Consider the following 26,280-nt stretch of genomic DNA (forward strand, 5'->3'; position numbering starts at 1 on the left):
CAGCTTTGTCCTGGATGGTAATAATAATAATAATCAACTTTATTGTCATTGTTAGTACACAAGTGCAGTACAACGAAATGTAGGCTTGCGGCTCCCGAGTGTGTACATTTAGATTAAGACATTTAAACATTCAACATTCATTTGGCTTGTAATACATTAACATAAACATAATAAAGTGCATTGGCAGATGTGCAGGCTTTAGAGTTTATTTGTGGAGTTCAGTAGGATGACAGCCCTGGGAAAGAAGCTGTTCCTAAATCTGGTCGTTCGGGTGCGAATGCATCTGTAGCGTCTCCCAGATGGCAGGAGGGCGAACAGACTGTGGCTGGGGTGGGTAGGGTCTTTGATGATGGACCGTGACCTCCGTAAACAGCGTTTCTGGTATATGTGCTCTATGGTTGGTAGCCGGGTGCCGGTAATGCGTTGGGCAGTTTTGACTACCCGCTGCAGGGCTTTCCGGTCATAGGAGCTACAGCTGCCATACCATACTGTGATACAGCTTCTTGAGTGTTGTCGGAGCTGCACTCATCCAGGCAAGTGGAGAGTATTCCATCACACTCCTTGACTTGTGCCTTGTAGATGGTGGAAAGGCTTTGGGGAATCAGGAGGTGAGACACTCGCCACAGAATACCCAGCCTCTGACCTGCTCGTGTTGCCACAGTATTTATGTGGCTGGTCCAGTTAAGTTTCTGGTCAATGGCGACCCCCCAGGATGTTGATGGTGGGGGATTCAGCGATGATAATGCCGTTGAATGTCAAGGGTCGGTGGTTAGACTCTCGCTTGTTGGAGATAGTCATTGCCTGGCACTTCTGCGGCACGATTGTTACCTGCCAATTATCAGCCCAAGCCTGAACGTCGTCCAGGTCTTGTTGCATGATAAGTTTCTGGTCAATGGTGTTGATGGTGAGGGGATTCGGCGACAGGAAGTGGTGCGCCGATAACAACCTGGCCCTTAACATCAAGAAAACCAAAGAAATCATTGTGGACTTCAGGAAGTCTAAAGGCGGAAGTCACACCCCCATCCACATCCATGGGGCTGTGGTGGAAAGGGTGGACAGCTTTAAGTTCCTCGGAGTCCACATCACGGAAGACCTCTCCTGGTCCCTCAATACCTCCTCTCTGGTGAAGGCGGCCCAGCAGCGCCTATATTTCCTAAGGAGGCTGAAGGGATGTAACCTGTCACCCCTGATCCTCTCTAACTTTTACCGCTGCACAATAGAGAGCATCCTGACGAACTGTATCACAGTGTGGTATGGCAGCTGTAGCTACCATGACCGGAAAGCCCTGCAGCGGGTAGTCAAAACTGCCCAACGCATTACCGGCACCTGGCTACCGACCATAGAGCACATATACCAGAAACGCTGTTTACGGAGGTCACGGACCGTCATCAAAGACCCTACCCACCCCAGCCACAGTCTGTTCGCCCCCCTGCCATCTGGGAGACGCTACAGATGCATTCGCACCCGTACGACCAGATTTAGGAACAGCTTCTTTCCCAGGGCTGTCATCCTACTGAACTCCACAAATAAACTCTAAAGCCTGCACATCTGCCAATGCACTTTATTATGGTTATATTTATGTTAATGTATTACAAGCCAAATGAATGCTGAATGTTTAAATGTCTTAATCTAAATGTACACTCTCGGGAGCCGCAAGCCTACATTTCGTTGTACTGCACTTGTACACTAACAATGACAATAAAGTTGATTATGATTATTCTGATTACGATAATGCAACATTTCATAATTGACACAAACTGGCGACCCTTCCTTTTCAAAGAAAAAATAAACTGGTCCGTGTCACCTACCACAGCCGGCGGCAACGCTCTCGTCCGCTCCATCCGGGCAGTCCTTGTCCCCGTCGCACATCCAAGCCTTTGGAACGCACATGTGAGAGCCGGAGCACTTCATCAGTCCTGGGGCACACGTTACCGATTCTGGCCAAGAACAAAGAAGCAGGTTGAATTTTACCGCACAGAGAGAGAGGCCGTTCGGCCCCCTCGAGCCTGCTCCGCCATTCAATGACGTGACTTCTCTCTGGTTATCCGCAGAGCGAGTGCCACTCGGAGACGTGCACCCAAATGACGGCGACCGAGAAGTGGATCTTCCTGCGCGCGGCACACAAAACCCCGAAAGAGGTGAGCAAGCCCGCTTTGACACAGGGGGGTTATTGCGTGTCCTGTTCTACTTTGTAGAATTCCGCCTCTCCTTGACCCACTCCTCCCCCTGCCCCACCCCCAACCAGAGGAACATCAGGAGCAGGAGTCGGCCATTCGGCCCCTCGAGCCTGCTCCGCCATTCACTGAGATCACGGCTGATCATCGACCTCAACTCCACTTTCCCGCCCGATCCCCATATCCCTCGATTCCCCTAGAGTCCAAAAATCTATCGATCTCAGCCTTGAATATACTCAACGACTGAGCCTCCACAGCCCTCTGGGGCAGAGAATTCCAAAGATTCACCGCCCTCTGAGTGAAGAAATTCCTCCTCATCTCAGTCCTAAATGGCCGACCCCTTATCCTGAGACTGTGACCACTGGTTCTAGACTCTCCAGCCAGGGGGGAAACAGCCTCTCAGCATCGACCCTGTCAATCCCCCTCAGAATCTTGTATGTTTCAATGAGATCACCTCTCATTCTTCTAAACTCCAGAGAGTATCGGCCCAGTCTACTCGATCTCCTCATAGGACAGCCCCCTCATCCCAGGAATCAATCTAGTGAACCTTCGTTGCATCGCCTCCAAGGCAAGTATATCCTTCCTTAGATAAGGAGACCATAACTGTGCCCAGTACTCCAGGTGTGGTCTCACCAAGGCCCTGTACAATTGGAGCAAGACTTCCTCACTCTTATACTCTGACCCCCTTGCAATAAAGGCCAACGTACCATTTGCCTTCCTAATTGCTTGCTTATGCTCCACACCAGCCTCCTCCCACCCCTACACCATCTCACCCCATCACCATATCCTTCTATTCCTCTCTCCCTCGTGTGTTTATCCAGCTTCCCCCTTAAATGCATCTGTGCTCTTCGCCTCCACCACTCCCTGTGGTAGCGAGTTCCACATTCTCAGGGTAACAATAACTTGCATTTATACAGCACTCTAACGTAGTAAAACATCCCACGGCGCTTCACAGGAGCGTAAATCAGACAAAATTAGACACCGAGCCACTTAAGGGGATATTAGGACAGGAGACCAAATGCTTTGTCAAAGAGGTAAGTTTTAAGGAGCGTTTTAAAGGAGGAGAGAGAGAGGCGGAGAGGTTTACGGGGGGAATTCCAGAGCTCGGGGCTCAGGCGGCTGAAGGCACGGCCGCCAATGGTGGAGCGAAGGAAATCGGGGGGATGCGCAAGAGGGCAGAATTGGAGGAGCGCAGAGATCTCGGAGGGTTGTAGGGGGCTGGAGGAGGTTACAGAGATAGGGAGGGTTGTAGGTGCTGGAGGAGGTTACAGAGATAGGGAGGGTTGTAGGGGGCTGGGGGAGGTTACAGAGATAGGGAGGGTTGTAGGGGGCTGGAGGAGGTTACAGAGATAGGGAGGGTTGTAGGGGGCTGGAGGAGGTTACAGAGATAGGGAGGGTTGTAGGGGGCTGGAGGAGGTTACAGAGATACGGAGGGTTGTAGGGGCTGGAGGAGGTTACAGAGATAGGGAGGGTTGTAGGGGCTGGAGGAGGTTACAGATATAGGGAGGGGTGTAGGGGGCTGGAGGAGGTTACAGAGATAGGGAAGGTTGTAGGGGCTGGAGGAGGTTACAGAGATAGGGAGGGTTGTAGGCTGGCGGAGGTTACATAGATAGGGAGGGTTGTAGGGGCTGGAGGAGGTTACAGAGATAGGGAGGGTTGTAGGGGGCTGGGGGAGGTTACAGAGATAGGGAGGGTTGTCGGGGCTGGAGGAGGTTACAGAGATAGGGAGGGTTGTAGGGGCTGGAGGAGGTTACAGAGATAGGGAGGGGTGTAGGGGGCTGGAGGAGGTTACAGAGATAGGGAGGGTTGTAGGGGCTGGAGGAGGTTACAGAGATAGGGAGGATTGTAGGGGCTGGAGGTGGTTACAGAGATAGGGAGGGTTGTAGGAGGTTACAGAGATAGGGAGGGTTGTAGGGGCTGGAGGAGGTTACAGAGATAGGGAGGGTTGTAGGGGGCGGTTACAGAGATAGGGAGGGTTGTAGGGGGCGGGAGGAGGTTACAGAGATAGGGAGGGTTGTCGGGGGCTGGAGGAGGTTACAGAGATAGAGATGCCGACTGTGTACATCCCATTCACATTTCCCCCGCTGCATAAATAATCGGCAACGATGTACACCCAGGCGGAATTTCAGCCATCCCTCCGCCCGCTCCGACTCGGGGGGGCAAAAGGGCACTCACCGCATCGGCTGTCCTCGTCCGAGCCATCACCGCAGTCGTCGGCGCCGTCGCACGCCCAGCGGCTGCTGATGCACCGGTGGTTGCTGCACTCGAACTCGGAGTAGGTGCAGAACTTATCTGGGGGAGACAGAAGGAGGCGGACCATCACCAACAAGCTCTCTCACCGTTTGACATGAATCGGTCATTCATGACAGACTTATGAAATAATACTGAGCGGCCTGCGGATGGCGCTGTCCAGGGAGAGTATAAATACTCGGGCACGAGCCCAGTTTGCGCAGGACATTCTTAACAGGAACTAGTGAAGGACACAACTAGACCTCCATGTTGTAAAACAGTTGATTAAAGCTTTGTTTAACGCTTAGGACCAAGTGCCTAGCAGTTTTCTTACGTCACCATTCCAACCCCCACCCACCCCCCTTCCGCAAGTCTGGTCAGACCCCCACCTCGTTGAAACAGATATAATTCTTAAGAGGGCTTGACCGGGTAGATGCTGAGAGGATGTTTCCCCCTGGCTGGAGAGTCTAGAACCAGGGGTCACAGTCTCAGGATAAGGGGTCGGCCATTTAGGACCGAGATAAAGAGGAATTTCTTCACTCAGAGGGTGGTGAATCTTTGGAATTCTCCGCCCCAGAGGGCTGTGGAGGCTCACAGTTGTCGAGTATATTCAAGACAGAGAGCGATAGATTGATGAGCAACAGGGGAGTCAAGGGTTATGGGGAGCGGGCGTGAAAGTGGAGTTGATGCCTAAATCGGATCAGCCATGATCTCATTAAATGGCGGAGCAGGCTCGAGGGGCCGAATGGGCTGCTCCTGTTCCTAATGGAACAGGTTCGAGGTGCCGAATGGCCTCCTCCTGTTCCTAATGTAACTGGCTCGAGGGGCTGAATGGCCTCCTCCTGTTCCTAATGTAACAGGCTCGAGGGGGCTGAATGGCATCCTCCTGTTCCTAATGTAACAGGCTCGAGGGGGCTGAATGGCCTCCTCCTGTTCCTAATGTAACAGGCTCGAGGGGGCTGAATGGCATCCTCCTGTTCCCAATGTAACAGGCTCGAGGGGGCTGAATGGCCTCCTCCTGTTCCTAATGTAACAGGCTCGAGGGGGCTGAATGGCATCCTCCTGTTCCCAATGTAACAGGCTCGAGGGGGCTGAATTTGGCTTCCTACCATAAACCTGCACTCTACAAAGGCAGGAAGGCATACTCACGACAATGGGACTCGTCCTCCCCCTTCTCACAGTCGTGTTCCATATCGCACACCCAGGTGGCAGGGATGCAACGCCCACTTTGGCAAACAAAGTAGTTCACATCACACTTGGATTTCTTCAGATCTGCAAAACAGCAACACGACAGAATTACGAAAGGAAAATCCACTGACTTGACATTCTTCCCACCACCACACACACACACCACCCACCCCACAAAAAAATCCTACATTCTGCAGCCACCCGTTCGCATCAACTCATCATTTACACATCATCAATGACCTTCCTTCCAACATAAATTCAGAAATGGGGATGTTCGCTGATGACTGCACAGTGTTCAGTGCCATTCGCAACTCCTCAGATAATGAAGCAGTCCATGCCCACATGCAGCAAGACCTGGACGACGTTCAAGCTTGGGCTGATTAAGTCGCAGGTAACATTCGTGCCACGCAATGACTATCTCTAACAAGCAAGAGTCTAACCACCGCCCCTTGACATTCAACGGCATTACCATCGCCGAATCCCCCACCATCAACATCCTGGGGGGTCACCGTTGACCAGAAACTTAACTGGACCAGCCACATAAATACTGTGGCAACAAGAGCAGGTCAGAGGCTGGGTATTCTGTGGCGAGTGTCTCACCTCCTGACTCCCCAAAGCCTTTCCATCTACAAGGCACAAGTCAGGAGTGTGATGGAATACTCTCCACTTGCCCGGATGAGTGCAGCTCCAATAACACTCAAGAAGCTCGACACCATCCAGGACAAAGCAGCCCGCTTGATGGGCACCCCATCCACCACCTTAACCATTCACTCCCTCCACCACCGGCGCACCGTGGCTGCAGTGTGCACCGTCTACAAGATGCACTGCAGCAACTCACCAAGGCTTCTTCGGCAGCACCTCCCAAACCCGCGACCTCTTCCACCTGGAAGGACAAGGGCAGCAGGCGCATGGGAACACCACCACCTCCAAGTTCCCCTCCAAGTCATACACCATCCTGACTTGGAAATATATCGGCCGTTCCTTCATCGTCGCTGGGTCAAAATCCTGGAACTCCCTCCCTAACAGCACTGTGGGAGTACCTTCACCACACGGGACTGCAGCGGTTCAAGGAGGCGGCTCACCACCACCTTCTCAAGGAGCGACTAGGGATGGGCAATAAATGCTGGCCTTGCCAGCGACGCCCACAACACAGGAACGAATAAAAAAAGGCAGCCAAAATGTCCCCAGGCGCTTCATGGGAGCGATTATTAAAAAATCCGACACCATGCAAGGAGATATTAGGACCGCGAGCTTGGTCAAAGAGGTCGGTTTTGAGGAGAGAGAGAAGCGGGGAGGTTTAGGGAGGGAATTCCAGAGCTTAGGTCCTAGATCTCTCCTTTTTTAAGTGATGTTGGTTGAGGGATAAATATTGGCCCCAGGACATTGGGGAGAACATAAGATGTAGGAGCAGGAGTAGGCCATACGGCCCCTCGGGCCTGCTCCGCCATTCAATAGGATCATGGCTGATCCGATCTAGACTCATGTCCACTTCCCTGCCCTCTCCCCGTAACCCTTAATTCCCTTATCAGCTAGGAAACTGTCTATCTCTGTTTTAAATTTATTTAATGTCGCAGCTTCCACAGCTCTCTGGGGTAGCAAATTCCATAGATTTACTACCCTCTGAGTGAAGAAGTTTCTCCTCATCTCAGTTTTGAAACGGCAGCCCCTTATTCTAAGATTATGCCCCCTAGTTCTAGTCTCACCCATCAGTGGAAACATCCTCACCGCATCCACCCGATCAAGCCCCCTCACAATCTTATATGTTTCGATAAGATCGCCTCTCATTCTTCTGAACTCCAATGAGTAGAGGCCCAACCTACTCAACCTTTCCTCATACGTGAACCCCCTCATCTCCGGAATCAACCGAGTGAACCTTCTCTGAACCGCCTCGAGAGCAAGTATATCTTTTCTTAAATATGGAAACCAAAACTGCACGCAGTATTCCAGGTGTGGCCTCACCAATACCCTGTATAACTGCAGCAAGACTTCCCTGCTTTTATACTCCATCCCCCTTGCAATAAAAGTCAAGATTCCATTGGCCTTCCTGATCACCTGCTGTACCTGCATACTAACCTTCTGTGTTTCATGCACCAGGACCCCCAGATCCCTTTGTACTGTAGCACTTTGCAGTTTCTCTCCATTTAGATAATAACTTGCTCTTTGATTTTTTTCTGCCAAAGTGCATAACCTCACACTTTCCAACATTATATTCCATCTGCCAAATCTCTGCCCACTCACTTAGCCTGTCTATGTCCTTTTGCAGGTTTTTTTATGTCCTCCTCACTCACTGCTTTCCCTCCCATCTTTGTACTCCGCCCACCCTTCCCACCCCTCTTTGATATTCGCCAAGGCTTCTTTGACAGCACCTCCCAAACCCGCGACCTCCAACACCTAGAAGTACAAGGGCAGCAGGCGCACGGGAACACCACCACCTCCAAGTTCCCCTCTCGAGCCACACACCATCCCGACTTGGAAATATATCTTCCCCCGTGCACAGTCAACATCTGAAAAAGGGGACTTAAAATTTCTAGTTATATTTGCGGAGGTATGCAGTACAAGATTGCAGCGCCGGTGTACTGGTTTAAATTTTAGTTATGGTATTTGAGATTCCATGGAACTGCGCAACAAGTTAGATTTCTTAAAAGGCAATTAAGTTTTTTTGTTGTTGAAATTATGACCTTGAACCCAGCTCTGCATTAACAACAACTGGGCACTGAACGGACATGACCCGAACTCCAGTGGATTCAGGATTCGCAACAGGCAAAAACCAGAGAGAGGAGCCTTTTGTCCCACTTGCCTGGCCCGGATTCAAAAGCGGTTCTGAGAAGTGGAACAGCAAGTGCTCTGTTACGCTGTATCGTCCCTAAACCCTCTCATAACACCACAAGGCAGCTCCCGACTCCACAGAACAAGCCCAATGTTGGTCTGTCAGTCTAGACAGGTATTACACAATATTTACAGCACAGGAACAGGCCATTCGGCAGCAGTGCTCCTTGCCGGTGTTTGTGCTCCACACCAATCTCCTCCCACCCCAACTCCATCTCACCCTATCACCCTATCCTTCTATTCCTTTCTCCCTCGAGTGTTTATCCAGCTTCCCCTTGAATGCATCTCTGCTAGTCGCCTCAACCACTCCCTGTGGTAGCGAGTTCCACATTCTCACCACTCTCTGGGTGAAGAAGTTTCTCCTGAATTCCCCATTGGATTTATTAGTGACTGTCTTATATTGATGGCCCCTAGTTCTGGTCTCCCCCACGAGTGGAAACATCTTCTCTACGTCTACCCTATCGAACCCCCTTCGTAATTTTAAAGACCTCGATCAGGTCACCCCTCAGCCTTCTCTTTTCTAGAGAAATAAGCCCCGGCCTGTTCAGTCTTCCCTGATAGTTATAAACCTCTCAGTTCTGGTATCATCCTTGTCAATCATTTTTTGCACCTTCTCCAGTGCCTCTATATCCTTTTTATAATATTGAGGCCAGAACTGTGCGCATTGCTCCAAGTGTGGTCTAACCAAGGTATACGGAGACCAGAACTGTGCGCAGTGCTCCAAGTGTGGTCTAACCAAGGTATATGGAGACCAGAACTGTGCACAGTGCTCCAAGTGTGGTCTAACCAAGGTATATGGAGACCAGAACTGTGCACAGTGCTCCAAGTGTGGTCTAACCAAGGTATATGGAGACCAGAACTGTGCACAGTGCTCCAAGTGTGGTCTAACCAAGGTATACGGAGACCAGAACTGTGCACAGTGCTCCAAGTGTGGTCTAACCAAGGTATACGGAGGCCAGAACTGTGCACAGTGCTCCCAGTGTGGTCTAACCAAGGTATATGGAGACCAGAACTGTGCACAGCGCTCCCAGTGTGGTCTAACCAAGGTATACGGAGACCAGAACTGTGCACAGTGCTCCAAGTGTGGTCTAACCAAGGTATACGGAGACCAGAACTGTGCGCAGTGCCCCAAGTGCGGTCTAACGAAGGTATATGGAGACTAGAACTGTGCACAGTGCTCCAAGTGTGGTCTAACCAAGGTATACGGAGACCAGAACTGTGCACAGTGCTCCAAGTGCGGTCTAACCCAGGTATACGGAGACCAGAACTGTGCACAGTGCTCCAAGTGTTGTCTAACCAAGGTATATGGAGACCAGAACTGTGCACATCGCTCCCAGTGTGGTCTAACCAAGGTATACGGAGACCAGAACTGTGCACAGTGCCCCAAGTGTGGTCTAACCAAGGTATACTGAGACCAGAACTGTGCACAGTGCTCCAAGTGTGGTCTAACCAAGGTATACGGAGAGCAGAACCGTGCACAGTGCTCCCAGTGGGGTCTAACCAAGGTTCTATACAAGTTTAACATAACTTCCCTGCTTTTCAATTCTATCTGCTAGAAATGGCTTTTTTTAACGGCCTTATTAACCTGTGACACTACTTTTAATGATTTGTGTATCTGTGCCCCCAGATCCCTCTGTTCCGCTACCCCGTTTAGACATTTATTTGCCACGGTGTAAGTGGCCTCCTTAGTCTTCTGACCAAAATGTATTGCCTCACACTTATCTATATTGAAGTTCATTCACAAGGTACGATTAAACAGCGAGTGTAAAGGCGATTCACAATAAGCTCCGCTGGAGACGCAACCAACTAACTCATAACTGCACCTGGCTCAGTTTCCGTCTGAAACCAGTCGGCCTGGGAACAACACTGTCAACTCCCATTTATACGGCGCCTCTAATGTAGTAAAACGTCGCAAGGCGCTACACAGGAGCGTAAATCAGACAGAATCTGACACCGAGCCACATCAGGAGATATTAGGATAGGTGACCTAAAGCTTGGTCAAAGAGGGAGGTTTTAAGGAGCGTCTTAAAGGAGGAGAGAGAGAGAGAGAGAGGCGGAGAGGTTTAGGGAGGGAATTCCAGAGCTTAGGGCCCAGGCGGCTGAAGGCACGGCCGCCAATGGTGGAGCGATGGAAATCGGGGGATGCACAAGAGGGCAGAATTGGAGGAGCGCAGAGATCTCGGGGGGTTGTAGGGGCTGGAGCAGGTTAGAGATAGGGAGGGTTGTAGGGGCTGGAGGAGGTTACAGAGATAGGGAGGGTTGTAGGGGGCTGGAGGAGGTTACAGAGATAGGGAGGTTTGTAGGGGGCTGGAGAAGGTTACAGAGATAGGGATGGTTGTAGGGGGCTGGAGGAGGTTACAGAGATAGGGAGGGTTGTAGGGGGCTGGAGGAGGTTACAGAGATAGGGAGGGTTGTAGGGGGCTGGAGGAGGTTACAGAGATAGGGAGGGTTGTAGGGGGCTGGAGGAGGTTACAGAGATAGGGAGGGTTGTAGGGGGCTGGAGGAGGTTACAGAGATAGGGAGGGTTGTAGGGGGCTGGAGGAGGTTACAGAGATAGGGAGGGTTGTAGGGGGCTGGAGGAGGTTACAGAGATAGGGAGGGTTGTAGGGGGCTGGAGGAGGTTACAGAGATAGGGAGGGTTGTAGGGGGCTGGAGGAGGTTACAGAGATAGGGAGGGTTGTAGGGGGCTGGAGGAGGTTAGAGATAGGGAGGGTTGTCGGGGCTGGAGGAGGTTACAGAGATAGGGAGGATTGTAGGGGCTGGAGGAGGTTACAGAGATAGGGAGGGTTGTAGGAGCTGGAGGAGGACATAGAAACATAGAAGAAAGGAGGAGTCGGCCATTCGGCCCCTCGAGCCTGCTCCGCCATTCAATGAGATCATGGCTGATCATCCAAACTCAGTACCCTGTCCCTGCCTTCTCCCCATATCCCTTGAGCCTTAAGAAATATATCTAACTCCTTCTTGAATATATTTAATGAATTGGCCTCAACTGCCTTCTGTGGTAGTGAATTCCACAGGTTCACCACTCTCTGGGTGAAGAAATTCCTCCTCATCTTTGTCCTAAATGGCTTACCCCTTATCCTTAGACTGTGACCCCTTGGTTCTGGACTCCCCCGCCATCGGGAACATCCTTCCTGCATCTAGTCTGTCTAGTCCTGTTAGAATTTTATAAGTTTCAATGAGATCCCCTCTCATTCTTCTAAACTCCAGCGAGTATAAGCCCAATCGACCCAATCTCTCCTCATACGTCATTCCTGCCATCCCAGGTATCAGTCTGGTGAATCTTCGCTGCACTCCCTCCATGGCAAGAACATCCTTCCTCAGATAAGGTGACCAAAACTGCACACAATACTCAAGGTGTGGTCTCACCAAGGCCCTGTACAACTGCAACAAGACATCCTTGCTCCTGTACTCGAATCCTCTCGCTACGAAGGCCAACATACCATTTGCCTTCTTAACTGCCTGCTGCACCTGCATGTTTACCTTCAGCGACTGGTGCACAAGGACACCCAGGTCTCGTTGCACTTCCCCTTCTCCCAATCTATTGCCGTTCAGATAATAACGTGTCTTCCTGTTTTTGCCCCCAAAGTGGATAACCTCGCATTTATCCACATTATACTGCATCTGCCATGCATCTGCCCAATCACCCAACCTGTCCAAATCATACTGGAGTTTCTCGGCATCCTCCTCACAGCACACACGCCCACCCAGCTTTGTGTCGTCTGCAAACTTGGGAGATATTACATCTAGTTCCCTCGTCTAGATCATTAATATATATTGTGAAGGGAAAGGAAGTCAACTTTTGAAAGACATTTACCCGGGCAGTTCTGTTCATCGGAATAATCTCCGCAGTCGTTGGAACCATCACAAGTCCAGGACTGGAGGTAGCAGAGTGACGTCGTCTCACACTTGAGGAAGGAGTCCGCTTTCACGCCCAGCTTGAAGTAGTGAGTGCAATCAGTGATCCCAGCTGCGCGGGAAACAAAGGGAGAAACGCTCTCAATTTTTTTTCCCCAGAGCCCTTACATTTGATAGTTAAAGCGTCTGCATCACGTGTTAATAAAAAAAGTCATCTTGCGCATATGCTTCACACATTTATCACCGAAAATTTACAAATGGGCCAAACCTTGCTGGAAAAATGTCGGCGTGTGACTGACGTGTGCCACTATTGACGCTCAAAGCGTCCGGCTACTTTCAGGGGTACGAGACGATATGCCGCGAGCCGCCAGAACCCTGAAAGGGTGCTAGAGGCAGGAACCCTAACCACATTTAAAAAGTACTTGGGTTGCGCACTTTGGGATGCTCTAACCTGCCGGGCTACGGACCAGGAGGTGGGAAGTGGGAATTAGGCCGGATTCGCTCTTTGTTGGCCGGCGTGGACATGATGGGCCGAAATGGCCTCCTTCTGTGCTGTGACTTTCTATGATAACCCGCCGGTCGATTACCACCCCCCCCCCCCCCCCGCACCAGTCAGCTCCGCGCAACCGGCTTCACGTTCTTGTTATTTTCCAAGAACTTGCTGGATTTGCTCATTGCACTCGCCGCCGAAGGTTAGAGAGCGCGTACGTAACGACGGGCTAACGGTTTAATGAAACGCCAATCAACCTCGCTGGCCCAGGAAGTGAACAACTACGAGGAAGGACTGGATAAGGCTGAGGTTGTTTTCTTTGGAACAGAGGAGGCTGAGGGGAGATTTAATTGAGGTGTATAAAACTATGAGGGGCCGAGATAGAATGGATAGGAAGGACCTATTTACCCTCAGCAGAGGGGTCAATAACCAGGGGGGCATAGATTTAAAATAATTCGTAGAAGGATTAGAGGAGAACTTTTTTCACCCAGAGGGTGGTGGGAGTCTGGAACTCACTGCCTGAAAGGGTGGGAGAGGCAGAGACCCTCATCACATTTAAAAAGTACTTGGATATGCACTCGAAGTGCCGTAACCTACAGGGCTACGGACCGAGAGCGGGATTAGGGTGGGATCGCTCTTTGTCGGCCGGCACGGACACAAGGGGCCGAATGGCCGATTTCTCTGCCGTAAATTACCATAATTCTATGAACCGAACTAAAACTGTTGAATCTCATTCCTGCAGGTAGTCAATTGTTGTTGGAGATTTTAAACATGTCTGATATGAAGTTTTTTTCTCTCGCTCTTAATCCAATCTTTCTTTCCCACTTTCCCTTTCTCAACCTGATTGGTCTCCAATTCACCCTATCCCCTTCTCCGCGTTCCTCGATCCCTAAATCCTGTTTTGTTTGAGACGACAGACGGTCGTTCACCAAGATCCCAGATGCCCTGGTTACCAGCTCGCACTTCCCAGCAAGTTAATCGCGCAAAAAATATTTTGATCTGCAGGGTGCGGGCCACGAGATAACCCACTCCAGCAAGATATGGCCCACTGCAATTAGTTGTTAGGGGAATTTCCTATGTAAACAGGTCTTGGTCACACGCAGGTTGGCAGCTCCAGCCACTAGGTGGCATTGCAGCTCCACTGTAGACACATCGAGCAATGCCAAGGGAGATGTGCTAGTTTAAAAGGCAGACAGACTTGCATTTATATAGCGCCTTTCTCCACCTCAGGACGTCCCAAAGCGCTTTACAGCCAATGAAGTACTTCTTTTGAACTGCAGTTACTGTTGTAATGTAGGAAACGCAGCAGCCTATTTGTGCACAGCAAGCTCCCACAAACAGCAATGCGGTAATGATCAGATAATCTGGTTTTTAGCGATGTTGGTTGAAGGATACCGGGGAGAGCTCCCCTGCTCCCATCAAAATAGTGGTCACGGGATCTTTTACGTCCACCCGAGAGGGCAGATGGGTCCTCGGGTTAACGGTTCATCTGAAAATCGGCACCTCCGGCAGTGCGGTGCTCCCTCAGTACCGCCCCTCCGACAGTGCAGCGCTCCCTCAGTACTGCGTTCCCTCAGTACCGCTCCTCCGACAGTGCGGCACTCCCTCAGTACTGACACCGGGGAATGTCAGCCTGGACTATGGGGCTGAAGTCTCCGGAGTGGGGCTCGAACCCACGACCCTCTGACTCAAGAGGTGAGAGAGAGCGCTACCCACTGAGCCATGGCTGACGCCTTCAACTAAATGTCACCACTACAAAGGCAGTTTCAATTATCAAGAAGAATCACCAGCCAAGGCTCTCGTTTGCTGGCTGACTGATAACTTGGGAAGCAGAGAGTACTGGTGTATTACTCACTGCAGTTTATCTCATCGGACGCATCGATGCAGTCGACAATCTGGTTGCACCGAGTCGAGTTTCCCACACAGGTTCCATCCCGGCATCGGAATTCATCGGCAGTGCACATGGTTTCTGCAACGGAAAATGAAATACTGATTGAGTGACGGCAAACTGCGACAATACAGAACTGAGGTAGGAACATCTGAACAGGAGGCCATTCAGCCCCTCGGGCCTGTTACATTGAAACAGGAAGAGGCCCCAGTACTGCCCCTCTGACAGTGCGGCGCTCCCTCAGTACCGCCCCTCCGACAGTGCGGCACTCCCTCAGTACTACCCCTCCAACAGTGCAGCACTCCCTCAGTACCGCCCCTCCGACAGTGCGGCACTCCCTCAGTACCGGGGTGTGGATTAAACCCAATTACTGATATTCCTGTCTGTTGGACCTCGCTGTGTAAAGACTAGCTACATAACGATAGCCAATGCTGCTCAAGCGTGGGGGCGGTCTGAGCAGGGGATGAGACACTGTGTAAAATATAACGTCACTCACTGTTGCAGAAGGCTTCGTCTGAATTGTCACCACAGTCATCCAGTCCATTGCACCACTTCACATTCGGGAGGCAGCGGCTGTTCACGCATCGCTTGTAGCCTTTCTTGCATTTTCGATTGTCTGAAAGCAGTGAAAATATATACAGCGAAACATTGAAATTGACACTGGCAACAGACGGGTCCTTAATAGGAACATCGGAACAGGAGGAGGCCATTCAGCCCCTCTCGAGCCTGTTACATTAGGAACAGGAGGAGGCCATTCAGCCCCCCCTCGAGCCTGTTACATTAGGAACAGGAGGAGGCCATTCAGCCCCCTCGAACCTGTTACATTAGGAACAGGAGGAGGCCATTCAGCCCCCCTCGAGCCTGTTACATTAGGAACAGGAGGAGGCCATTCAGCCCCTCGAGCCTGTTCCGCCATTCAATGAGATCATGGCTGATCTACGACCTAACTACATATACCCACCTTTGCCCCGTATCCCTTAATACCCTTTGGTTAACAGAAATCTATCAATCTACGATTTAAAATTAACAATTGACCCCCCCAGCATCAATTGCCGTTTGCGGAAGAGAGTTCCAAACTTCTACCACCCTTTGTGTGTCGAAGTGTTTCCTAACTTCACTCCTGAAAGGACTGGCTCTAATTTTTAGACTATGTCCCCTAGTCCTGGACTCCCCAACCAGCGGAGATAGTTTCGCTCTCTCCACCCCATCAGTTCCCCTTAATATCCTAAAAACTTCGATCAGATCACCCCTTAACCTTCTAAATTCCAGGGAATACAACCCTAGTTTGTGTAATCTCTCCTCGTAACTTAACCCCTTAGAGTCCGGGTATCATTCTGGTAAACCTACGCTGCACTCCCTCCGAGGCCAATATATCCTTCCGAAGGTGTGGTGCCCAGAACTGCTCACAGTGCTCCAGGTGTGGTCTCACCAGGGCTTTGTGTAGCTGCAGCATAACTTAAACCCCTTGTATTCTAGTCCATGGGCAGCACGGTGGCATAGTGGTTAGCACTGTTGCCTCACAGCGCCAGGGACCCGGGTTCAAATCCGGCCTCGGGTGACTGTCTGTGTGGAGTTTGCACATTCTCCCAGTGTTTGCGTGGGTTTCCTCCGGGTGCTCCGGTTTCCTCCCACAGTCCAAAGATGTGCGGGTTAGGTTGATTGGCCATGATAAATTGACCCTTAGTGTTAGGGGGATTAAATACGTGGGGTTACGGGGATAGGGTGGGATATGTGTGGGTGCAGGCTCGATGGGCCGAAATGGCCTCTATCTGCACTGTGGGGTTTCTGTGATTTCTGTGATATAAAGTTACTGAGAGACACAAATAACTTCCATGGTAAAAATATACAGGTGATGTGTTAGAACTTAAGAATTAGGAGCAGGAGTCGGCCATTCAGCCCCTCGAGCCTGCTCCGCCATTCAATAAAACCATGGCTGATCATCGACCTCATCTCCACTTTCCCGCCCGATCCCCATATCCCTCGATTCCCCTAGAGTCCAAAAGTCCATCGATCTCAGCCTTGAATATACTCAACGACTGAGCCTCCACAGCCCTCTGGGGCAGAGAATTCCAAAGATTCACCGCCCTCTGAGTGAAGAAATTCCTCCTCATCTCAGTCCTAAATGGCCGACCCCTTATCCTGAGACTGTGACCCCTGGTTCGAGACTCTCCAGCCAGGGAGGAAACAGCCTCTCAGCATCTACCCTGTCAATCCCCCTTCAGAATCTTTTATGTTTCAATGCGATCGCCTCTCGTTCTTCTAAACTCGAGCGTATCAGCCCATTCTACACAATCTCTCCTCATAGGACAGCCCTCTCATCCCAGGAATCAATCTGGTGAACCTTCGTTGCACTCCATCTAAGGCAAGTATATCCTTCCTTGGGTAAGGGGACCAAATCTGGGCCCTATATAATTGCAGTAAGACGTCTTTACTCTTATACTCCAACCCCCTTGCAATAAAGACCAACATACCATTTACAGTACCTTCCTAATTGCTTGCTACACCTCACAGAATCACAGAAACCCCACAGTGCAGATAGAGGCCATTTCGGCCCATCGAGCCTGCACCGACACATATCCCACCCGATCCCCGTAACCCCTACACCAACACATATCCCACCCTATCCCCGTAACCCCACGTATTTAATCCCCCCTAACACTAAGGGTCAATTTATCATAGCCAATCAACCTAACCCGCACATCTTTGGACTGTGGGAGGAAACCGGAGCACCCGGAGGAAACCCACGCAAACACGGGGAGAATGTGCAAACTCCACACAGTCACCCGAGGCCGGATTCGAACCCGGGTCCCTGGCGCTGTGAGGCAACAGTGCTAACCACTATGCCACCGTGCTGCCCCACCTGCGTGTTAACTTTCAGTGATTCATGTGCAAGGACACCCAGGTCCCTCTGAACCCCAACATTTACTAGTCTCCCACCTTTTTAAAAATATTCTGCTTTTCTATTCTTCCTACCAAAGTGGATAACCTTTTCTCCACATTATACTCCACCTGCTATCTTATTGCCCACTCACTTAACCTGTCTATAACCCTTTGCAGGTTCGCTGTGTCCTCCTCACAGCTTACTGTCCCACCTAGCTTTGTATCGTCAGCAAACTTGGATACATTACACTCTGTCCCCTCATCTAAGTCATTGATTATAGATTGTAAATAGCTGAGGCCCCAGCACTGATCCTTGCGGTACCCCGCTAGTTACAGCCCGCCAACCCGAAAATGACCCTACTCTCTGGTTAACGGACAGAAAACAATCCTCAATCCGTGGGATTTAAAGTAAGAAAAATGGTGAGGTCACTTATTACTTGGAAAATAGGAATCTAAATGGGGCAGAAGAGCAAAGGGATCTCGGAGTACAAATACACAAATCACTGAAAGTAGCGACGCAGGTTAACAAGGCCATAAAAAAGCAAATCAAGCACTAGGGTTTATTTCTAGAGGGATAGAATTGAAAAGTAGGGAAGTTATGCTAAACCTGTATCGAACCTTGGTTAGACCACACTTGGGAGCACTGTGACTGGGACTAGGGACAGGGTCACTGGCAAGGCTTGGAAGCTAAGCAGAGCCAGGCCTGGTTAGTACCTGGAGGGGTGACCATCAGTGGAAGACCAGGTGCAGAAGGTCACGGAAGGAGCCCCGAGGAAGGGCGGTTGGTGAGAAGGTCACGGAAGGAGCCCCGGGAGGGGCGGCTGGTCAGCAGGCCCGGGCGTTGGGCTGAAGATTGTCGGACAGGAGGAATGGTGGAAATGGAATGGCGGCGCGCACAGACGCAGCGGCTTTGCTTCTCCCAGGACGGTGCTATTTACGTTTAATGTTAATGTTATTTGTACTGGACTCATGGGAGCTTGCAAGATCACATTTCGTTGTTCATGTACTTGTGCATTGTACAATGACAATAAAGTTGAATTATTATTATTACAGTTCTGGTCGCCATATTATAAAAAGGATACCGAGGCACTGGAGAGGGTGCAGAGAAGGGCATTATTGGAAATGCGAGGTCATACTCATCAGGAAAGGATGAACAGGCTAGGTCTCTTTTCTCTTGAAAAGAGAAGGCCGAGGGGTGACCTAATAGAGGTCTTTAAAATTCTGAAAGGTTTCGATAGAGTGGATACAGAAAGAATGGATTGGATTTTCATTGAGGAGGCGGGACGACAACTTTCGGGGTTGTCGACCCGCCTCCATCGAGTTGCAGCCAACCCACATGATTTTGACTTGATTGACCTTGTAAAGCCCGCCCAGCGGGCTCAGCAGGCCAATTAAGGGCCACCCGGCAACAGGCGACGTCACAGATTGACATTTCATCTGTCAAGAGCTTTTGACAGATGAAATATCAGCGTTTCACAGCTGTTTGAAGCTGTCAAACACTGACAATCTGTACTCTAAGTTAATTCCTTCCTCTCAGGATGATTTAGAGATCTCCCCGGAACAGAAAGCTGAATGCTGCAATTTTTGACAGATCGTGGCCATTCTGCTTTCTGTGCCGGTGAGATGAGGGGCTCCCGAGTCCTGAAGGAAGGAAGGTTGTAAAGGTAAGTAAAAGGTAATTAAAACTTATTTAAACACACTTACCTCTGCACTCATGCACCCATCACTCACCTGAACACCGGACATCTCGAACCCTCCAAGCCCTTCATCCCGACGGCCCGGCTCGCTAACTTGGCGCGGTTTAACAGGCAGCTAATTGGCACTAATCCCCTTCCCGCCTCGGGGAGGCGGGTCCCAGCGCAGGGCGCGTACCCGCCTCCTTTGAAACTGGCATGGAGGCGGGTTGGGTTCGTGCCCCCGCCCCCGATTTCAAGATTTTAACCTCCCGCATGGCTCCAAGGCCCAATGAAAATCCTGCCCTCAATGTTTCCACTTGTGGGGAAGAGCAGAACTAGAGGCCAATCAATATAAGCCAGTCACCAAGAAATCGAATAGGGAATTCAGGAGAAACTTCTTCACCCAGAGAGTGGTGAGAATGTGGAACTCGCCGCCACAGGGAGTGTAATCCTCTGTAAAGGTTTAAGTGGGATCGTCACGCATTAACGAAGAGACATGACTTACTGCAGTATGACTGCTTCTCATCAGACTTGTCCTTGCAATGCGCCACTCCGTCACAAGTCAGACTGTAATTGACGCAATCTCCATTTCCACATTCAAACTCATCGTATATGTTGCAGGTCGAGTTCAGAGCTGAGAGAGAGACACACACAGACAGATTTTAAGGTCAGGAACCAGAGGACATAGATTTAAGAAAGACTTGCATTTCTCCAGCGCCTTTCACGACCACCGGACGTCCCAAAGCGATTTACAGCCAATGAAGTACTTTTTTTGAAGTGTGGTCACTGTTGTAATGTGGGAAACACGGCAGCCAATTTGCGCACAGCAAGCTCCCACAAACAGCGATGTGATAATGACCAGATCATCTGTTTTTTTTTTAAAAGTGATGTTGGTTGAGGGATAAATATTGGCCCCAGGACACCAGGGAGAACTCCCCCCCCCAACCCCCGCCCCCCGCTCTTCTTCAAAATAGTGCCATGGAATCCTTTACATCTACCCGAGAGGGCAGACGGGGCCTCGGTTTAACGTCTCATCCAAAAGACGGCATCTCCGACAGTGCGGTGCTCCCTCAGTACTGCCCCACCAACAGTGCTGCGCTCCCTCAGTACTGCCCCTCCGACAGTGCGGTATTCCCTCAGTACCGTCCCTCCCTCAGTACCGCCCCTCCGACAGTGCGGCGCTCCCTCAGTACCGTCCCTCGAACAGTGCGGCGCTCCCTCAGTACCGCCCCTCCGACAGTGCGGCGCTCCCTCAGCACCGCCCCTCCGACAGTGCGGCGCTCCCTCAGTACCGCCCCTCCGACAGTGCAGCGCTCCCTCAGTACTGCCCCTCCGACAGTGCGGCGCTCCCTCAGTACCGCCCCTCCGACAGTGCGGCGCTCCCTCAGTACTGCCCCTACGACAGCGCCGCGCTCCCTCAGCGCCGCACCGGAACATCAGCCTAGATTTTTGTGCTCAAGTCTCTGGAGCGGGACTTGAACCCACAACCTTCTGACTCCGAGGCGAGGGTGCTGCCCACTGAGCCACGGCTAAGTACTGAGAGGAGCAGTTGAGTTCTGCCCTGCCGTCCTGGGTGCCAATATTTAATCCTGTTTCTGTGCTGCATGTTCGACGTTATTCTATGTAAGTGACCTAAGAAAACTACTAGGCACTTGGTCTAAGCGTTAAACAAAGCTTTAATCAACTGTTCTACAACATGGAGGTCTAGTTGTGTCCTTCACTAGTTCCTGTTAAAGAATGTCCTGAGCAAGCTGGGCCCGTGCCCGAGTATTTATACTCTCCCTGGACAGCGCCACCCGTAGGCCGCTCAGGGGCGCATGGGCGTGTTGGGAGTGCACTATCCCCATAGAGAATAGAGCTGGATGTATTCCTAACCGGTTTAGCAGAGCGCTGCGGCAAACCGAAAATACTCACCGCTACAAGTGAAGTCGTTCAACAGCGTCCGATCGCCGCGACAGGAACAGTTCACACGTCCTTCGGGGGTCAGAAGACACAGATCCTGACACCCACCGTTCATGACTTTGCATGGGGATAGTTTGCCTTGAGTTTGGTTAAAAAAACAAAACCAAAAAAGGAAGATTAAGACAGAATTGTAATTGCAATTGTGCAGGGCTTTGGCGAGACCACACCTGGAGTCCTGTGACGATAGCAAAAATACTGCGGATGCTGGAAATCTGAAATAACAACACTGGAAAAACTCAGCAGGCCAGGCAACACCAGTGGAGAGAGAAACAGAGTTAACGTTCTTGCCATGGAGGGAGTGCAGCGAAGATTCACCAGGCTGATACCTGGGATGGCAGGAATGACGTATGAGGAGAGATTGTGTCGATTGGGCTTATACTCGCTGGAGTTTAGATGAGAGGGGATCTCATTGAAACTTATAAAATTCTAACAGGACTAGACAGACTAGATGCAGGAAGGATGTTCCCGATGGCCGGGGAGTCCAGAACCAGGGGTCACAGTCTAAGGATAAGGGGTAAGCCATTTAGGACAGAGATGAGGAGGAATTTCTTCACCCAGAGAGTGGTGAACCTGTGGAATTCTCTACCACAGAAGGCAGTTGAGGCCAATTCATTAAATATATTCAAGAAGGAGTTAGATATGTTTCTTAAGGCTAAAGGTATCAAGGGATATGGGGAGAAGGCAGGGACAGGGTACTGAGTTTGGATGATCAGCCATGATCTCATTGAACGGCGGAGCAGGCTCGAGGGGCCGAATGGCCGACTCCTGCTCCTATGTTTCAGGTCGAAACCCTTCTTCAGAGCTGAGGGGAAAAAAAAGAGGCAGGAAATGAAACAGATTAAAAGGCCAGTTTGGGGGCTGGGAAATGGGGGAGGGAATGAAAGAACAAAAGGGAAGGTCTGAGAGGTGAAGAGACATTAAGAGATATTCAAGGTGAGACAAGATGGTAATAGGACAGGTAAAGAGACAAAGGATGGATTTAGATGAAGTGTGAAATTCGCTGGCAGAGTGAGAGACAGCGGCCATGTTTTCACTCTGTCCCACATGGCAACTCTCTCTCATTCTGCCAGCGCGTTTCACACTTCATCGAGAGCCATTTGTTTCTTTACCTGTCCTTTTACCATCTCGTCTCGCCTTGAATATCTCTTAATGTCTCTTCACCTCACACAGACCTTCCCTTTTGTTCTTTCATCCCCTCCCCCATTTCCCAGCCCCTAAACTGGCCTTTTAATCTGTTTCTCATTTCCTGCCTTTTTTTTCCCCCCCTCAGTTCTGACGAAGGGTTTCGACCTGAAACGTTGACTCTATTTCTCTCTCCACGGATGTTGCCTGGCCTGCTGAGTTTTTCCAGCATTTTCTGTTGTTATTCCTGGAGTACTGTGCACAGTTTTGGTCTCCTTAACCAAGGAAGGATCGACTTGCCTTAGAGGCGGGTGCAACGGAGTTTCACCAGATTGATCCCTGGGATGAGAGGGATTGTCCTATGAGGAGAGATTGTGTAGAATGGGTCTATACTCTCTGGAGTTTAGAAGAATGAGAGGTGATCTCATTGAAACATACAAGATTATGAGGGGGGATTGACAGGGTAGATGCCGAGAGGCTGTTTCCCCCCCTGGCTGGAGAGTCTAGAACCAGGGGTCACAGTCTCAGGATAAGGGGTCGGCCATTTAGGACTGAGATGAGGAGGAATTTCTTCACTCAGAGGGCGGTGAATCTTTGGAATTCTCTGCCCCAGAGGGCTGTGGAGGCTCAGTCGTTGAGTATATTCAAGGCTGAGATCGATAGATTTTTGGACACTAAGCGAATCGAGGGATATGGGGATCGGGCGGGAAAGTGGAGTTGAGTTCGAAGATCAGCCGTGATCTCATTGAATGGCGGAGCAGGCTCGAGGGGCCGTACGGCCTCCTCCTGCTCCTATTTTCTTGCGTTCTTTAGAAAATTCATTAACGTTTACTCCCCTGCTACCCCTCCTCTGGCCAAAAGGTAAAGCAGGTGTTAACTGACGTAATGAAAGATTGCACAAGGCAAGATTATAAAAGGAGGGAGGGAAGCCATTCTGCCGATCCCACCAAGACCGGCCCCGACAGGACCCCATCTCAGGCAGTGCATTCCAGATCGGAACGGCTCCCCGTGTAAAAAAAAAAAAGTTTTTCCTCGCGTCGCCTTTGAATCTTCTGCCAATCACCTTCAATACGCCTTAAGTTACAGAGGTAGGGAGTGATTGGAAAAACGAATTTTAGGACTGCAACAAATTACAGGAGGACATTAATAAACTTGCATATAATTGGCAAATGAAGTTCAACACAGATAAATGTGAGGTATTACATTTTGGTCGGAAGAATAGGGAGGTCACTTATCACTTGGAGGGTGCGAGTCTAGGTGGGTTCGAGGAGCAAAGGGATCTCAGAGTACAAATACACAAATCACAAAGTTGCGACGCAGGTTAGCAAGGCCATAAAACAAGCAAACCAAGCACTAGGGTTTATTTCTAGAGGGATAGAATTGAAAAGTAGTGAAGTTATGCTAAACCTGTATCGAACCTCGGTTAGACCGCACTTGGAGCACTGCGTACAGTTCTGGTCGCCATATTATAAAAAGGATATAGAGGCACTGGAGAGGGTGCAGAGAAGATTTACAAGGATGATAACCAGAAATGCGAGGGTGTACATATCAGGAAAGGATGAACAGGCTCTTGAAAAGAGAAGTCTGAGGGGTGACCTAATAGAGGTCTTTAAAACTATGAAAGGTTTTGATAGAGTGGATACAGAGAGAGTGTTTCCACTTGTGGGGAAGAGCAGAACTAGGGGCCATCAACATGAGATAGTCACCAAGAAATCCAATAGGGAATTCAGGAGAAACTTCTTTACCCAGAGAGTGGTGAGAATGTGGGACTCGCTACCACAGGGAGTGGTTGAAGCGAATAGTATGGATGCATTTAAAGGGAGGCTGGACAAGCATGAGGGAGAAGGGAATAGAGGGTTACGCTGATGAGGAAAGACGGGAGGAGGCTCGAGTGGAGTGGCTCGGGCCGGACAGCCCATTTCTGGTGCCGTACATCCTATGCAAATCCTCCGTAAAACAAGCTCCCATGCATTACCCCTCCCCGCCGACCGCGTTCTCTTACTCTAACTCGTCTTAGGTGCTACCGAGAAGGTTAAACAGAATGAGAACAGACACACATACCTGATGGGCAGCAATGAGTTAACATGCAGAGGCTGAACATGGCCACGTGAGCACTGGGTTGGAAGATCAATGCGTGCGCAGCATTGAGCGGAGAGACACAAGAGCAGACAAATGGGTGACCACAATGTTAAGACAGAGCATCCGCTCAGTGCTGTACTCAACAAGAACCCGCATCTTAGCTGCGGATATCACACGACAGTAGAACCTCCACCGTTCCGGGCCCCGCACCTCAGGAGGGATATATTGGCATTGGAGGCGGGGCAGGGGGCAGCCCAGATTCACCACAATGATACCCCGGGGGGGGGGGGGGGGCTAAAAGGGGTTAAATTAAGAGGGAGTCCAGAACAAGGGGGCGTAACCTTAAAATTAGAGCCAGGCCATTGACGGGCGATGTCAGGAAGCACTTCGTCACACAAAGGGTAGTGGTAATCTGGAAAAAAAACTCCCCCCCCCCCCCAAAAAGCTGTCGAGGCTGGGGGTGAATTGGAGCTTTGACAATTCAGATTGATAAGATTATTGTCGGGTAAGATTATTAAGGGTTATGGAAGCAAAGCGGGTGGTTGGAGCTAAGATGCAGATCAGCCGTCATCTAACTGAATGGCGGAACAGGCTTGAGGGGGGCTGAACGGCCTCCTCCTGTTCCTAATGTAACAGACTCGAGGGGGGCTGAATGGCCTCCTCCTGTTCCTAATGCAACAGGTTCGAGATGGCTGAATGGCCTCCTCCTGTTCCTAAAGCAACAGGCTCGAGGGGGCTGAATGGCCTCCTCCTGCTCCTAATGTAACAGGCCTGAGGGGGGGCTGAATGGCCTCCTCCTGTTCCTAATGCAACAGGTTCGAGATGGCTGAATGGCCTCCTCCTGTTCCTAATGTAACAGGCTCGAGGGGGCTGAACGGCCTCCTCCTGTTCCTAAAGCAACAGGCTCAAGGGGCTGAATGGCCTCCTGTTCCTAATGCAACAGGTTCGAGATGGCTGAATGGCCTCCTCCTGTTCCTAATGTAACAGGCTCGAGGGGGGCTGAATGGCCTCCTCCTGTTCCTAATGTAACAGGCTCGAGGGGAGTGAATGGCCTCCTCCTGTTCCTAATGTAACAGGCTCGAGGGGGGCTGAATGGCCTCCTCCTGTTCCTAATGTAACAGGCTCGAGGGGGGCTGAATGGCCTCCTCCTGTTCCTAATGTAACAGGCTCGAGGGGGGCTGAATGGCCTCCTCCTGTTCCTAATGTAACAGGCTCGAGGGGGGCTGAATGGCCTCCTCCTGTTCCCATCACCCCCGCCCCATGAATAAGGGGACCTCAGGTGGGAAACTGGAATGGCAGAGAGCCCCCAATACGTGCTCTTAGCACGCAAGACCCCTCAGGCACAAGAAAGACGACCAGTACAATACAGATAATGAGGCCACATCTTGAGTGAGGCTCGAGCCCGGATAAAAGGCTGCTGGACAACGGTGAAGGCAGAAACCGGGGGCGCGGGTGATGGAGGTTCCACCGTACGTGTAGGTGCAGATATAACTCGCTGATCTGTGCGGCCTTATTCGCGGGAACATTTTAATGACATAAAGCAGCGTCCCTTCAAATGTACGCAGCCATCTCCTTTGCTGGTGTACAGCGAGAGTCGGGACCAAGAGCTGAGGCGGAACCTCGAGGGTGAAGGCAATTAGTTCGCGGCAGGCGGGCGTCATCCAATCAGAGAGTTAGAAAGACAGAAAGGGAACCTGCAGGCAGGGCAAGCAGTTAGGAAGGCAAGTGGTATGTTGGCCTTCATTGCAAGGGGCTTGGAGTGAGAGAGTGAAGAAGTCTTACTGCAATTATATCGGACTTTGTTGAGATCACACAGTTTTGGTTTCCTTACCCAAGGAAAGATATCCTTGCCTTAGAGGAGGTGCAACGAAGGTTCACTAGACTGATTCCTGGGGTGTCCTATGAGGA

General features: G+C 50.7%; 1 protein-coding gene across 1 annotated transcript in view; it reads right to left on the bottom strand.

Annotated features, from left to right (window-relative positions):
- The window catches only part of LOC147097166 (prolow-density lipoprotein receptor-related protein 1-like), a 325,180-nt gene that overhangs the window by 54,955 nt on the left and 243,945 nt on the right, over positions 1-26,280 (bottom strand). Inside the window, 8 exon segments of the mRNA XM_085972535.1 lie at positions 1,809-1,937; positions 4,350-4,466; positions 5,553-5,675; positions 12,235-12,387; positions 14,621-14,734; positions 15,150-15,269; positions 19,715-19,843; positions 21,124-21,249. Of these exon segments, the coding sequence (XP_085828661.1) occupies positions 1,809-1,937; positions 4,350-4,466; positions 5,553-5,675; positions 12,235-12,387; positions 14,621-14,734; positions 15,150-15,269; positions 19,715-19,843; positions 21,124-21,249 (1,011 nt within the window).

Source organism: Somniosus microcephalus, chromosome 33 (genome assembly GCF_052327205.1).
Source record: "Somniosus microcephalus isolate GS21.2 chromosome 33, FLI_Smic_1.0, whole genome shotgun sequence".
In the NCBI taxonomy this organism is placed as follows: domain Eukaryota; kingdom Metazoa; phylum Chordata; class Chondrichthyes; order Squaliformes; family Somniosidae; genus Somniosus; species Somniosus microcephalus.